This window comes from Caloenas nicobarica, chromosome 2 (genome assembly GCF_036013445.1).
Source record: "Caloenas nicobarica isolate bCalNic1 chromosome 2, bCalNic1.hap1, whole genome shotgun sequence".
Taxonomy (NCBI): domain Eukaryota; kingdom Metazoa; phylum Chordata; class Aves; order Columbiformes; family Columbidae; genus Caloenas; species Caloenas nicobarica.
Window position 1 is genome coordinate 52,395,666 of NC_088246.1, and position 15,307 is coordinate 52,410,972.

At 39.7% G+C, this 15,307-nt stretch overlaps 1 protein-coding gene across 10 annotated transcripts in view; it reads right to left on the reverse strand.

Moving 5' to 3' along the window:
* Positions 1 to 15,307, reverse strand: part of ARPP21 (cAMP regulated phosphoprotein 21) — a 200,030-nt gene that overhangs the window by 51,324 nt on the left and 133,399 nt on the right. For 8 of the 10 annotated variants that reach the window (XM_065627569.1, XM_065627568.1, XM_065627577.1 and 5 more), the window contains 3 exons: positions 14,482 to 14,541; positions 11,695 to 11,927; positions 3,939 to 4,169 (listed from right to left, as the gene is read on the reverse strand). In XM_065627569.1, the coding sequence (XP_065483641.1) occupies positions 3,939 to 4,169; positions 11,695 to 11,927; positions 14,482 to 14,541 (524 nt within the window). The remainder of the gene's footprint in view (positions 1 to 3,938; positions 4,170 to 11,694; positions 11,928 to 14,481; positions 14,542 to 15,307) is intronic. The other 2 variants (XM_065627572.1, XM_065627576.1) reach the window with 1 other exon arrangement.

Genomic DNA, 15,307 nt, shown 5'->3' on the forward strand with positions numbered 1-15,307 from the left:
GAGATCCGACCCTATGTAATTAGAGGACGCAGCACTGGAAGTTATCAAGGAAGAAACAAGATGTCTTCGAAAAAATCTCTTATTTATGGACAAATTCTGTCCAAAGTTCTACTAAGTTGCTGAATTCTTTTTGCTTCAGATATTTTAGCTGGAGGAAGTAACCTTGCAAAAGTAATGTTTGGGGTTTTTTTGGAAAAAAAAAAAAAAGTTTACCCAGCTCATTGTCTTACAATGAAAAAAGAAATGGTATTTCTCTGTAGGGAAAATGTTTTCCATGACCTCAGTTTTCTTTTCACTTCCATCATAAATTCATAAATCAAAAGAATGACAGATGTTTCCACGAGAAACAAAAAAAAGTAATTTTAGCAATGAAGTGATAACATTTAAAGTAGGTAACTGAAGTCTGAGTATCTGACACAGAATAGGAGATCTGGAGGAATTTAGTGACTGAGAGCAATAGTGAAATAATTATCTTCTAATTCGTATACCACGAGTGTCTCTACCTGTTCTATCTACTCTTGAGCCTTTCAGTTCCTCCCTCTTAATTATCATGGTCAGAAATGTATGAGGAACATCAGATAAAGAAACCTCACCTTCTCTCTCTAAAGCATGAAGACTTTCTGGATGAGGTCGCTATATTATACTGGGCTTGTCTCACACTCCCAGTGAGAAAGGTCACAATTATAGCAAGTGGAAGAGAAGCACAGGGCAGTTCTGTCCACTGCCCGATTTCCTGCTTCTTGCTGTGAACACACTGGGTGACAATGTTATAGACTCCCTAGATTTGGGGGTCTCAGGCTGCAGAAGTCCTTTAGGAGACTGGGGAAATCAGACTGAGTGAGCAGGATAACAGGGTCCCGAAGCCCACGCCAGACACTCAAGGGAAGCTGTAAAAAGCATGTCCTGTGGCTCAGCGAAGGATGACAGAACTGAAAGAGAAAAGGTCCAGCAATGCTGGAAAAGAAAGACCTTTCATAAAGAAACCTTGAAATAAGAAATGAAAAGGAGAGATCAGATGGTAACAGGGAAGACATTTGTAAGTTGTGAGCTGTGGCCTTGATAGAAGGGCAAAAATTGCGATGTCATTTAAAGGAGTAAAAATGAAACATAAATGCTCTTACATTGTCAAAGGGGTTAAGTCAGAGAACTTGTCAAGAGGAACCCTTTAAAGGGTAAAACAGACTGGTAAAGCGGGTGAAATGGAGAGTAAAACAGCAAAGCCACATAAATGGTGCTTTCCCAAAGCAAGCAAGATTCTCTATCTGGGGAAGGAGAAGAAACAAAGGAAACTGTGGATATGGAAAAGAAAGTGTGGATTGCCAACACCTGAGAAGGAGCTGAGAGGTATATTCTGAGCAGGGAGATACTGACAGCATCTGTGGATGTCATTAGAGGCTTGCACAGGCAGTGACTATGTCACGTGAAAGGAAGCAATGATCTTTAAAGCACACAGCGTTATGATCAAAAGAGAGAAAAAAGATTGGAAGTAGTCTCTCTGCAAGAGGAAAAGAAAGAGCTAAAGAATGGTGTTACATAGGGAAAGAGAATCTATTCATTAGAGGAAACAAAGCTCCTTTTTCCTTTTCTTTAAACTGTCTTCTCTTCATCTATGTTTTTGACAGCATCCATCACTTTGATAGCTAATGACAGCATCCAGCAATCTCAGTCTCCTCCCTATGGAGCTTCTTTTGTAACATTGCCCTAATAAGATGCAAAGATTCTGAGCCCAAAGAGTGACAAATTTGCAGCATGTATTTTGCTGCATGTTAAAAAGCGCAGTAGATGCTACAGCATAGCCTGACTTCCAGCACAGGCAGCAGCGTTAAGCTACACAAGAATTTCCGTCTTTAGAAGAGTCTGCTCCCTCCATTTTCTTTATTATGTGTGTATTTACAAGGGAGCTACAGAAACAAAACGTGGTTTTAAAGAAACACAAGATTATATGTACACAAAAGCACTTTCTTCCTGAATGCTAAACATACTGACACACATGGAGCTTTTGATTATGCCTCTGCAGACAATGAGGCACACCAGGAGGGAAGACCACGTACTCTGGCCTAGTGACAGTACTGAAAGGCATTGTACCTGTGGCAGACAGACTCCTGGGGAAAAATATGAGCTATCTGCTGCAAATTGCTAAATAGACAAAGCAGTTGTAGGAGACGTTCCTCCTGAACAGTTCTTCTGGTTTGTAAGTATGGTGAGCTGCAGCCTGTGCCTTTGCCATGGTTGGGAACAAGCACAACCTCTCAGCTGTTCGTGGGCTCGAAGTGGCAGCGATTGCTTTCATTTGTTGTTCTCAGTCCTATCACCTGAATTATGGATGGACTTCTCACTAGGCCTGCCGACTTTTGTACAGAAGTGGACCACATAGCACACAAAATGTGGCCTTCTGTATCGACCGATAAATTCCAGTGTTACAGACAGAACTGTTAACAACCAGAACAACAGAAATTAGTAAATTAATAATTATAGGTTTTGTCTTATGCCCACCTCCCATTTTATCCTCTCCTCTGAGTAATTTTAAGAAATTACTAAAATCTCCATTTATACTGACAGTATTAGGTTCTGGTGTCCATAGCGTAATAGCTTGAAAAAAAGTACACATAAATAGTAAAGGCTTTAGTAACTTGCACAAATGTGTGCTTTTCTATGCAATCTCTCTGGGAAGAACTTATCACATTTGAATCTAACCAAACAAGAACCCCTCCCTGATTTTATATATGCTGATACATATTGATCAGCCCAAGAGACTACTATCTCTAAATGTCTGTGGAAAATTAGGCTTAATAGTTTGTCAAGGCTGTGTTTTTCTTAGACACTTCAACTTTCATTTCTTCTTGACCGCATTCTGACTAAAAAGTATGTTTAGCAGTGGACTCACAAATAAGTTTTAAGCATTTGCATCAAAATATTGGATCACAGGGGTATAATATAAGTAAAATGCTGGTTATAAATAAAAATACCCAAATAAAAAGCTCCTGAATGCTCTATTAAGGACTTTGAAAAAGTATTTTGGATTTCAACTCTCAGGTCCCAGTATAACGGAAAATACATTGCACTGTAGGCTTTGTTATTTTAGACCCAGCATAACTCAAGCTAAGGTTGACAGCACAGTTAGTCGTGGTCACTGAAATAGTCTAAATCACTGCAGAAGCATCATACTCTCAACCTCCCTAAACCTTTTTAATGTTGTCAGTGCAATACCATGGGGAGCAATAGTGCAACATTATCCAGACATCATCTGGACGAAGGACGAAACAAATTGCCTTAAATTTTCAGCAAGCTCTCAAGGTCAAGCTGAGTGGTTTCTGAAGTGTCCACAGTCCTGGGGTGACTGTGAATGCCTTGTTTAAGTGCAGCAGTGCTGATAACTACCAGGGCCATGATGCGGAATTGAAGAGATTACGACTTTCTCTTATCAGAAAAATTTTAAATATTGTATTTAAATACAATTGCTAATCACATAAGGAAATTAACTCTGAAGTGCTAATTCAAATGCAGCCTCTAAGCCTTTTGAAGTCCTTCTGCTGTTAAGCACAATATCTAAAACTTTGAGCATTGTATTTCAGTTGCACCTTATCTCAGCGCGCTTGATATGGAAGAGCGTCTGTCCTTACTGAAGCTAATGGGATCTCAGAGGATTCACAGCCAGGGAGTGCCAGGACTTTACCAGACGAATACCCTGTCCGGGACCACACCAGCGTGCTTTGCATCACTTCCCACTGGCTATGCCACAACAGCCTCAGAAAACCAATCCAGCTTTGCCTACAGATTCGAAGAAAACCTGCCAAATGTCTTTTCTACGTATGTTTGCTGCTTGCTTCCTCATAAAGTGCCTCCAAGAAAATACCTCTAGAAACATGAAATTTGCCAGTTCCCCAGATGATGTCAGAAACACTAAAGGGCAGGACCAAGCAGGAGAGCATCATACTGACCTGTGTGCGGGTTGAGCAGGATACTGCCAGGCGGTATGCCTGCAGCTTCAAGTGGAAGAATGATATAGCTGGTGTTGCTGGGGGCCACCTGGCCACTCATCCCATTCTCAGGGTAGGACACGTTGCCTGAAGAGCTGGCCGTCACCCCGGGGACAAGAGATGCACTTTGGAGAGGCTGATGTATTCGTGACAGGGATCCTGAGGAGCCAGCGCTGCTGGAAGACTCTGAGCCTGACGGGGAGACACAACCACAGCAGGGGGGTTACAAGGGAGCCCGGTCCCCCTCAGACACAGCACGTATGTGAGGACAGACTTCGCAGACCGCCAAGGCAACCACTACTAGGCTGGTAGGAGTGGGGTGTTCACTCCCTGCCAAGCTCAGTATCCAGTGGTATTTCTACAATACAAAAGACCACTTTCCTCCCACAACATCTGCTTCCCCCTAGCCAGTAAATAGCTTTATCAAACAGAACACAAAATGCTCAGCACGTATATATAATGCCAAATTATTGGTTCGCAAGGTATAAAAACGAAACATGGGGTCTGTAAATGAAAAAATTTTTAAAAACCCCAAAACTACACACACACAAAAAAATCACCAAACATTTTCTGCAAGAAAAAAACCCCAACACAACAGCGACTGAGTTGTTGGTCAAGTAACAAGGTAGTTGTGTCATATGCCATGTTCCCAAGCCTGACAGTGTTCAAGAAGAGACTGGACAACGCCCTCAGACACATGGTGTGAACTGTGGGGTTGTCCTGTGCAGGGACAGGAGTTGGACTCAATGATCTTCATGGGTCCCTTCCAACTCAGGACATTCTATGATTCTATGTGTATTAACTTAAAGCTACCTAAGATGCTGAATAAGACTTTTGCCACTTTGATTTTTTCAGCGCCTAGCTTGTTAAAATTGATCAATCAAGATAAATCAAATGTGTTAAAACACAACGTGCCTGGAAGGATGGAGAGACACATTATTTAAAAAAACAAAAGAAATATAATTTCCAAACTACTTGATTAGATTTCAATTTGCTTCATGTAAAAATGACAAGAAACTCTGAGAATGTAAGGCTCAGATCAATGGCTTCCTTAAAGTAGGATGTTAAGGCAAATAGAAGGGAAGTATGCAAGAAAATGTCTGTATGGATGCTTCCTTCCAAAAGTAAGGCATAGTTTAAATGCAACTTCTTTTATTTTACTTCTCTGCAATATCTATGCATCTTACACTAATTACTAACCTCCTTAGTGAACTCTTGCAGATGTAGACTAAAAGAAAAGACAGAACTCAGACTTCGGTTTTAGCAAACTTTTTTCTTACAGGGCAAATTTCATCCCTTCGTATTTGGGATATTACAAGAGGACCCTACAGTAGACTGCATAGAGCCTCAGATTCATTTTCAGTCAAATCCATACTGGAATTAATTTATTTCCCCATAATTAGAGAAAAACAAGTTTCTTTTGAAGAAATCACAGCATCCTGTTACTTAACGATTACTGAGTATTGCTATGTAAACCACATTTTTATCCATCTTCTTCAAACTTGATATCCATACAGCAGCTACTACAGCAACAGTCCTCTTTATCAACTGTGCACCATTTGCCATCAGCATGACCCTAAATCTGCTTCTCCAGTATCTATTCAAGTAAGTAACAAAGATTTCAGAAGGAAGTTTTAATTTCTATAAATACACTTCGAAGTTGTATTATAATAGTTGCTGTATTTTTCCCCTCCTTGTAGACTAAGGTTGGAAATTTAGAAAGATTATTCCTGCAGGGATAGTTTTATTTGTTGGATCAACTCAGATTTCAGTGTTTCTACGAAGTGCAGAGATGTTCTTGGAAATCATCCTCATCGAGCTGCAAGCAGCATTTTGCATCTTCCTCCCAAACAGAAATGCAACCGTGTAAGTCTAATTTTCTTTCTACAGCAGTTACTGAGTCCCTTCCTGCATTTCTCTGGTCCTTCTCCATGCACTTCATGTCGATTCTTTTGAGTTTTTGCTTTACTTTCTCCTCTTTTCCATCACCTATTCAATTCAAGGGTTTAAAAAGCTACCTGGAGACTCAGGAGCACAACGGTTAGACATCATAAACCTCCCAGTATTATTTCGAAGCGTGTATGTAGTACCAAGCCTGAGTTCAGACCTCTCTACCCCAAGTTGTGCTATTGTGAAGAAACGTCATTAGTGTAAAAGATGACTGGAGCTCTGACATTTAATTCTTTTTTTTCTTTTCCCCCTTTCAGCTGTTTTTAATGGCAGAAACATGGATTGATCTTTACCAGCTTCTGAATGCTAAAAGCCAAAGGACTGCAATGAATTCAAATGTACTCATCAAATGGTAAGCAGAAACAGTGGAACAACCTCTGGAGCTATCACCGCATATTGGCCAAGACAATAGCTTTGAAATGCTGTGTGCTCCTATGTAAGTAGATCAAGTTGGCAATTTTGAAAAAACACAAATAAGACACATAACCATTTCAGTAATTTTCTGAATATTAAAAAAAAATTCCCAGAGATGACTACTTAACCAATTTTGCTACAATTTATCCTGTGCAAGATTGATCTATTTTAATTTTTTTCCGTAACTACAACTTATTTCCTATCATTTTAAGTCTAGACATATTAAGCCAAGCAAATTCCAACACTAATGTTTGGAAATTAACACCAATTCATCTTGTCTTTGTAGCTCTGATTAGCTGTTTTCATGGTGTCTAAATCTGGAATAAGAAATCACCACATAATGAATTCAGTACTGTAGTAAATGAAAAAAAAAAAAATGAACTATCTGACTTCTTTCAGATTCACATTAAGAGATGTCTCACTAAAGACTTCTGAAAGGAATTATGACTAAATGAGATTTTTGCCCCCATTACACAACCCAGCCTCTTTTTTTCACTACGTAATGATGGCTACTTCTTCTAGATTCTTCTGTAATTTTCTTGCTACTTCACAGTTGATATAATAATAACCTTCATATTCTCATCACTTTCCATTAATATATTTTGAAAGTATTCTAAGAGATCTAGCAATTCAAAGAGTGCTAAAAGAAGAAGAGACAGAAAAATCACCACAAAGTCTTAACAGCTTAGGGGGCTTGCAGAGGGAGAGCATGGAGGTCTCGTTAATTTTCCAATATCTTGAACACTAGCGAACAATGCAAGACATCTTGCTCCATTTTATTTGGGTCAGCATTCAGTATCTGACGACTTTGAACATCTCTGTTCATCCTAAGTTCGAGGTAAATTTTTTCTTTCTTATCAACTGGACTCTCAAGATCTACTCACTACATGCTCCAGACAGTCAACTTTTTAGGAGCAGTACAGTGCTGATCAACTCTGGAAGTATTTTTGTCTTGGTTCAAGTTTCTTGGCTTAGGAATATTTTTTTTTTCTACTTTTGTAAGTCGCTTGCATTTCTGTGTGTTAGAGTGCATTTAGGTTTTTTTTTATAATAATGGTACATACTCATTTGAACACAATTATTCCTCTACAAGTTGCACTTCTCAAAATAAGATTAATATTTCAGCACAGTTGGTTGGCAGGAAGAGTATAACTGGGAGCAGTTGGCTCATGATTTATCGCCCATACATCAACATTCCTACAGTTTCTCTTGGACTCACCAGATCCATCAAACCAATGCTTGATTAAATAAAATCATAAAGAAGCAGAAATTCAGTTCCAAATCTCAGAGACAAAATTATAATTTACAGGATACTTTATATTAAAAAAAAAAAATTGAAATGACTGCAGTATACTTGTCTTTTCGCAACAGTGGTGGCAATGAACACCTATAACAGGAGAGATTAGATTGTGGCTCCGATTACTTGGAGGCCTGCCAAAGAAGTTAACAATCCCTACAGATCTGTATCAACACAGCTGATAACCCAATGCAGCCAGCTTTTCATAAATGGGAGAGAAAGAAATATACTCTAGCAGCTGTGCATTGCACTGAATGGAAAACCCATTAAAAGAAGCTAAAGATGCAATAGTTACATCTTTTAAGTCTTCCAACAATTATTTTAATAGATATGCAGGTCCACAGAGGACAGTTCTTTGAAACATGTCTTGTCTTCTCCCCTAATGATGTCTCTTAAAACCTGTTGTAACGTGTCAGTGAAAATAACTTGGTAACTGATAACCTAGATTTTCTCTTCATGGGTGTATTAGAGACTGAACAGGTACATCTTCGATGCCTACAAGGACATCTATTTCACTTACCACTCTACAAGCTAAGTGAATCCTGGAAAGTCTACTATATTACTGGAAATAGAAACTAATCAAGGTTTTGGATGATGTCCTAGGTTATAGGAATGCAATCTGATTGCACTTTGTTCCATTATAAACTCCCCACTCAATACTGAATTATAGCATAATACATCTCTATATATCTACCAAGCTTCAGAATAACAGAAGAAAACTTTATTTCCAATATACAGTCTGTGCTTTTTAGTGGAATGGGGCTATCTAAACAATCAACAGTAAGATAACCATGTAATGGGTTGCAAACAGCCCCTTTTGTGAAGTTTGCAAGAACGAAGTAGCATGATTTCTTTGCTAAACTCTGATTCCTGTGCCACTGAATGCAATTGAAGTCTAAGACTAATTGACGCTATTGGATTCTACTGAGGAGACTGCACATTCTGTGATCTATCTTGGCCTAAGGGGAGTCTAACATTTTTCTGTATTTCAGCTTCTGTTTGTCTGCTACGTACCATTACTTACTGATTTATCACAAGTTAAGGTTAGGAGGAGGACATTTGATTTTGGTGACAATACTAAAAATGATGCAGAAAGGCTACAGTGCTAATATTGCATCACTATATACACTCTCAAATGCAACTGCGAGCCACCAGTGAAAATTCTTGAAGTCCATGCTCAAGAAACATGCTTGACAATGCTTCTGGATGAATTTCATATATGTAATTTTCACATTTAAAATGGTCACAAGCATTTGCTGGCATTTAGCCAATGAAGAACATTTTGACCAACTGCTGACTTCAGACTGATTTCATATATACTATAGGCAGGACAAAAATGCTTTAAATCTATTAACATGAATCATGAAGATCTTCAGAGAACAGATAAGTACTTTGTGCAGAGGAGAATCAGGATAGAACTGGTGCCTACCAGGCTCTGACACTCTACCAGGGCACCGCACCTAATGTTTGTAAGCTACATCTCTGCAATCCCATCTCAATCCCTGTTGTAAAGACAAAAAAAAAAATCCCCCAAATAAAAACATGATTAAGCTTTATACATTTATTGAGTCATTGAACGCCCAGCTCTGCCTGTGACTGGAGTACAGAATGATGAAGATCTAATGCAAAAACATGCAGAATGAAGCGTTACTTGGTACCTAATGTACCTTAGAAAACACATGCAAATAGCACGTGTGGGCTCTGACAGCTGTATGAATGCACTCGGCATTTTTTGTTGAAGTGAGAACACTTTATCAAAGCATATTTTCCCATTATTTTTGAACAGTCATTCTTTTCTGTTTTAATGCCATTCAGTAACATTTCAGATCGAATGATAGAAATAACAATTCACATATTATTTCCTCTGACTTTCCTCAGATTGACTGACAGTTTGACTTTGTGTCCTGGCTGTGAAGGTGTAAGTCTGTTTTGACATCCAGCCTTGCTCTTTTTCCCCACCTCTTCCTTTTCTTTTTAATTTTCACTCTTTCTGTGCCTCAACTAGCTTTCAAATTTAAACACTTCACTTAAAAAAAGGCAAAGCACTTATAATATGTAATTGCTCTGGAAAGAACATGGAATTTTAGTATCACCGATATTTAAAAGAATGTGTTACGAGCGCTTTCAATTTAAGGCAATTCTGAGTTTGGTGCATATAGAGTGTAGAGGCATTTACAACTATTGGCATGCTTCAGAGATCTCACATTTAATATAGTTTCTAAGTGCACCCTTTAATATGCTTGATTGTAAGAATAAAACAGCTACTTAAATGTATTACTCTTTTGCAATTTTAAGTCTCAATTCTGCAAACTAGATTTCCCTGACACTATTTTAAATGCTCTGCACCTGTGCAATACAGTGCTGGAAAGAAATACATTTACCCACATTCTACTGAAGGTGCTGATATTTAAAAAAATATATAAGAGGAATCTGTGCCACCTCTCTAGTTCATGCATATCAAATGGAATTCTAATGCAACGGAAGGATTCATGGGAGGTAAAGAAATCTGGAGGTAAAACATGGTCTACTGCACACTTCAGGCCCCACTGCATAGCCTTTATACAAATAAAGAAAACTGGAGAGTGTATTTTCAAAACTACATACACAATGGTTTTGCTATGCTGCATATGGTCATGCTCAGGAACAAGCCAGAGGTAAGCAACTATACCGTACTAATTTTCAAAGTCAAACTAATGTCTTAATTCCATAGGACTTCATATACATAGGGATGGAGTAAAACTGAAAGGGAATCTTAACTTAGAAAGAGATCCTTATGGGTCCTTTCAAACTTGAAATATTCTATGGTTCTATGAAACTTAAGATAATAAACCAAGTATTTGTCTAGGGTCTCAAAAGAAACATATAATAGAAGTATTAAGAAGAAAAGGCAGGATATTCCAAAAGCTCCCAGCAGCTCTATGACCAGCAGGGTCTGAAGGAGTGGCTTTCCAACCAGCAGTGTTCCTTTACAGCTGTGAAATATAACAAAATTTTAAACTATGTTCAAGATCCAGATGTCCAGAATGTAGTTACGAAATCAAAGGTTTTCTTGATTTATTCTGAAAACTCCATTCCCCAGCATCCCAAATCACAGCAAAGGCTATTGTACAATTTTGGAAAAAGGAGTGAAATTTGACCAACCCAGGTTTGATAAACGGTGTCTAAATTAAGTACTGACCATAAAACACTCTCAGGCTGAAAGTGCACTAAGTGCTAAGTATTGATTACCATTTGTCCTGTACTATATTTATCAAACGAGCCAAACTGATGGAATCATCTGATGGGCTCCTTATTTATTATGCACTTTTACACACAAATATAATAGAGTCGTGTAATGGCATGGCTTGAAATTACTTAGATTCAGACTCTGCGACTCATATCTTAATGTACCCATGAAGTTAATGCAAATAAATACAGAATTCCCACCAGGTCCATAGTCTCTTTAAATGGTGTTTTCATTTAACAGGAACTAAACAAGAAAATGGAGAGACTGTGGGACCTCTGTGAATCCAGCGCTTTTGCCTGCTTCCACCACAGCACACTGCCTCATCTGCCAGCAGCAAAGGAGAGGCTGTACTCCGAAATACAGATGGTCTGCATTTTAGCAACAACAGCAAAATGTTCCAGGATTTCTCATGAGACACTTGACATCTAATTCTTCATGATTCAAAAAGATTAAGATTAGTAAAAAGCTAAAGTCTGTGGTTTGTCTGAAAGGAGTGCCACCTTTCCTGGCCTCAACAAGTGAAGACAGTGTTTATACAGGACATGCACAAACTCTACTACAGGAAAAGCCTACCTCACCTATGATTCGCAAAGCTCAGACACCGGGTTTTCTTCTTGGTTCCTAAAAACTCAATACCAGGTACCCAGATGCTGGCATACATAGATGGACATACACATTTGCTATGCACAGGTAATACAACTGTTCATGTAATTCACCACATGGTCCAACCATGATGGTTGGACTAGGTGATCTCTAATGGTCCCTTCCAATCCAAACCATTCTGTGATATACCATACTCAGAAGTACTGTGAACCCAATACAGTACTAGCTACCTGTTTTAGACAGTTTGCCGGTACTTCTGTTACTGGATGAGCTATCTCCTCTTGTCAGGACGGTTATCCCGCCAAAACTGGCTGTCTTTGTTATGGCTGGCTTCAAATTTCGATTTGAGCTGTCCGAGTCTGTGCTGCTCCATGGTCTCTGGTGGTCTGCCCACTTCAATTCATTCTCCGTACTGCTCTGTCGACTGCCAGATGCCTTCCCCGTGCTGTCTCTGTTACCCCTACGGACATCAGGAAAGAAAGATTTACATGCACACAAACAAAATCATGTCAGGGCAGAATCTATCTTTGAGTACCCTGTAGCAAGCTTAATAAAGAAAAAGGAAATGCTCTGCATATGTGAAAAGCATGCCTGAAACAGGGGACTTGACTCCCATACTTATCTGCCTTCTGCAAGTAAACACTGCTATGCCCTTTTACATGCACAGCACTTACTACTGCTTTCTTTTCACAAATATCCTAAGAGCGGTTCATCGAACAGGGCTGACATAGCAATATCACACAGCACTGACGTAGAATTTTTATTGCCTGTTGACTGGTCTCTTCCCTCAGTAAATACAGTGCCTCTTGTTGCTTTGCTGTCCATCATCTGTAATGCTTTCCCCACTAAATTCACCTGCCCTCTACCTTTGTCTTCATATCCATCCTCCTTATTTCTGTTGCACATTGTCCCCACTCATCGTCTGCTCTGTAGAGTCATCTAAAGCCTTCCCCTAAACATGTGTCCTCCCCGAGACTGTCCAGCGCTAATGCTCCACTTAGAGACCTACCAGTTGAGCGGTTTTTGTTTTTTGGTTTTTTTCTTCTCCACACAGTAATTGCAAAAAACTATAGGGTAGAGACTGTTTGTCCTTTAACAGCTGCAGAGCATCCAGTGTACTGTAACAACACGGTAAAACGTAAGCAGAATTTGGAGGAGAATTTATGGTGAACTGCTTATAATGCGCTGCTAAAATGACAAAACCAGCATGCCTACCACAGCTTAGTGCACATTTTCCACCGCTCTGTCTTATTTGACAGTATAATACCTTGCAGGTTCAAAGCTCTTTGTACAAATCAAAAGACGGAACTGTATCTATGCTGTCGTTTTGGTGTTGTGCTTTTTTTTTGTGGGTGTTGTTGGTTTAGTTTGGTTTTTTTTGGTCCCCTTTCTCTTGTGAATGTGGCTCCTGCTTTTTATTTGGAGAACCCGCCGAGGTGTGTCACTCAGGACGTGAAGGAGCAGCGTGTCAAAGACAGGATCAGGCTGGTGTGTTTCTTGCCTGTGATCTGAGCCTCTCACAGATGTGACCAGCAGTATTAACCTGTTGATCTTTGCTAGACCCAGACAGTGGGAAAGCACGAAGAGAAACAGTACAGAAGAAATAACATAAAAAAAAGGAAAAAGGTTTTAAAGAGAAATCATCCTTAAGATTTAATTGGAAAGAAAAAAAAGTATATTATTTACAGACTTTTGCATTCTTGTGCTTCAAAATCAAACAATTCTCTTTTATTTATATTCTAGGGGAAAAGAGGGAGAGAAACAGAATGCTTTTTTATCCCAGTCACCCATGGGTTTGGGTTTCACAAAATTCCTTTTTGTTCCCCAAACCCATACATATGTTAGTTATTAAGAGTGTCTGTGTGTAAGATGCCTCCTTACTCCTGCATACCCAATCCAAGACTCCCAGATCATCAAGGCTAGTCTGAAGCATGGAGAAAAGTTTTTCTGCCTGCTGCCTGTGGCCATGGGACGTGGCTCCAGAAGCTCCAGCACTGCTGCTTATCTGGTGCAGTCTCCGCATCTCCTCTGTGGCTGCTGTGCAGACACGCATAGTCAGCAACCGCGTGTCGAATAATCCTGCATTCTTTTCTCCTCGTAATGAAAAATTATGTAATATAGATGATATAGGTTTGAAGTGACACAAACTATCACTGCTACATATGCAAATCCCAATGCACAGAGAAATCTAGGGATCACCCTACTTCTGCCTAGCTATCCACATGTCTTACTGGGTGAAGGACACACTTCTGAAAGCCTTCATCACTTCTGCCTATTCAGCTTAGAATCGTGCCAGCTGATTGACTTTAAAAACAGGTTGGCACGCTCAAGTCTGGTTGACTTGAACTGAACCTGTGGGAGCTCACAATGTGGGAAGAGAGCTTGTTTTAAGCCTCTCAGAAGAACACTGTCACCACCAAGTCGGGTCTTCCACTGATCCTGTGTGTCAACCGATAAAAATGTTCTCTGTGAAAATATGGACTGACTCCTACTGATCCCCTGTGGCTTGGGATGTGATCTGGGATACACGATACATCTGAGTGTTTTCTGGGCAGAAGAAGTTGGAGTTTGGAAGACAAAGTTCACAAAACTTCAAAACATTGCTACTTTAGATAAGGGAACTTCAATCCGTTTCACCTCATCATACTTTTACTTCAGCTTTTAATAAACCAATGAAAGGAAAAAAGGTCAGTCTGGGCATTAGTCTGGGAAATATGCCTGTCGTATATACTAGAGTAAAATGAACTTCCACCAGTCACAATCACCCCCAAATTGTGGCAGGAAATCTCATATAGTTCCTGAGCCAATGATCCATAAAAGCAAAGGAAAGGGTCCCATTGTGACTTCCCCATTCAGAGAGCATGGGATGAGCTGGGCAGGAACTCTGTTCTCCACGCTCCTTTCCAACCAGAAAAATGACATACCTACACCCACCAAGGTTTCCCTCGGCAAGGACACAGATAAAATAATGCGTGAGTTACTGGGAAATGAATATTAAATAAAGTCATACAAACCTAAACAGCTGTCTTTTCTTATGGGTTTCATTGCACATACTACTGTCTTCCAACAGCCTACTGAAAAATGAAAAGAAAGATTATGGTAACAGACATGATAATTCAAATTTCTCTGATCTGTAAAGCTATATTTAATTTCTAGTAATATCTTTCAACTTATGCTAGATTCAAAGTTTTTAAAAAATAAGGCTAAAATTGCCCCCTCTGCCCCCCCGCCCCTTCCATAACTGTGCACAGTCAACTGAGCATAAGAAATGTCAGCCAGGGAAGCTGAAGGCCATTTAACATTTCCTGTTACCAAGCAAGGTAATTCTCAGAAACCAAGGAACCATACGTCTACATCCAAAAGAAAATTCATAAAAATATCACCCAATAAGACCATAAAAAAATGCAAGCCAGCAAAATACTGCATATATAATTTTAAGCACTTGCTAAGTCGCTTGGAAATGTCTGCAGCTCAGAGAAATGCTCGGGTTCTCTGGTGAATAGAAAGGCAAAGCACTTAAACACATACCTAACTTTCAACACAGCAAATCAACATGATTGCTCATGTCCACGGAGCTAAGTACAAGTTTAAGTGCTTCATCCGATCAAAAGCTGTAAGGCATGCAGCAAGAACAAGCCGTGTTCTGAGGAAGGCATCTGAAGTCTCCCTCCAGACAACAACAGTGCAGGCAGTAACAGAAGCCCAGTTTCCAACCTGCCCTTTTACTGGTCTCCACTCGGGTATGCATCCTCACACTGGGACAGCTGGTCAGCCAGCTCACAGGTTTCAGCAAAGCCAACCGTGTGCCAACACCAGAACTGGCCTCGTTCTCCTGCAGGC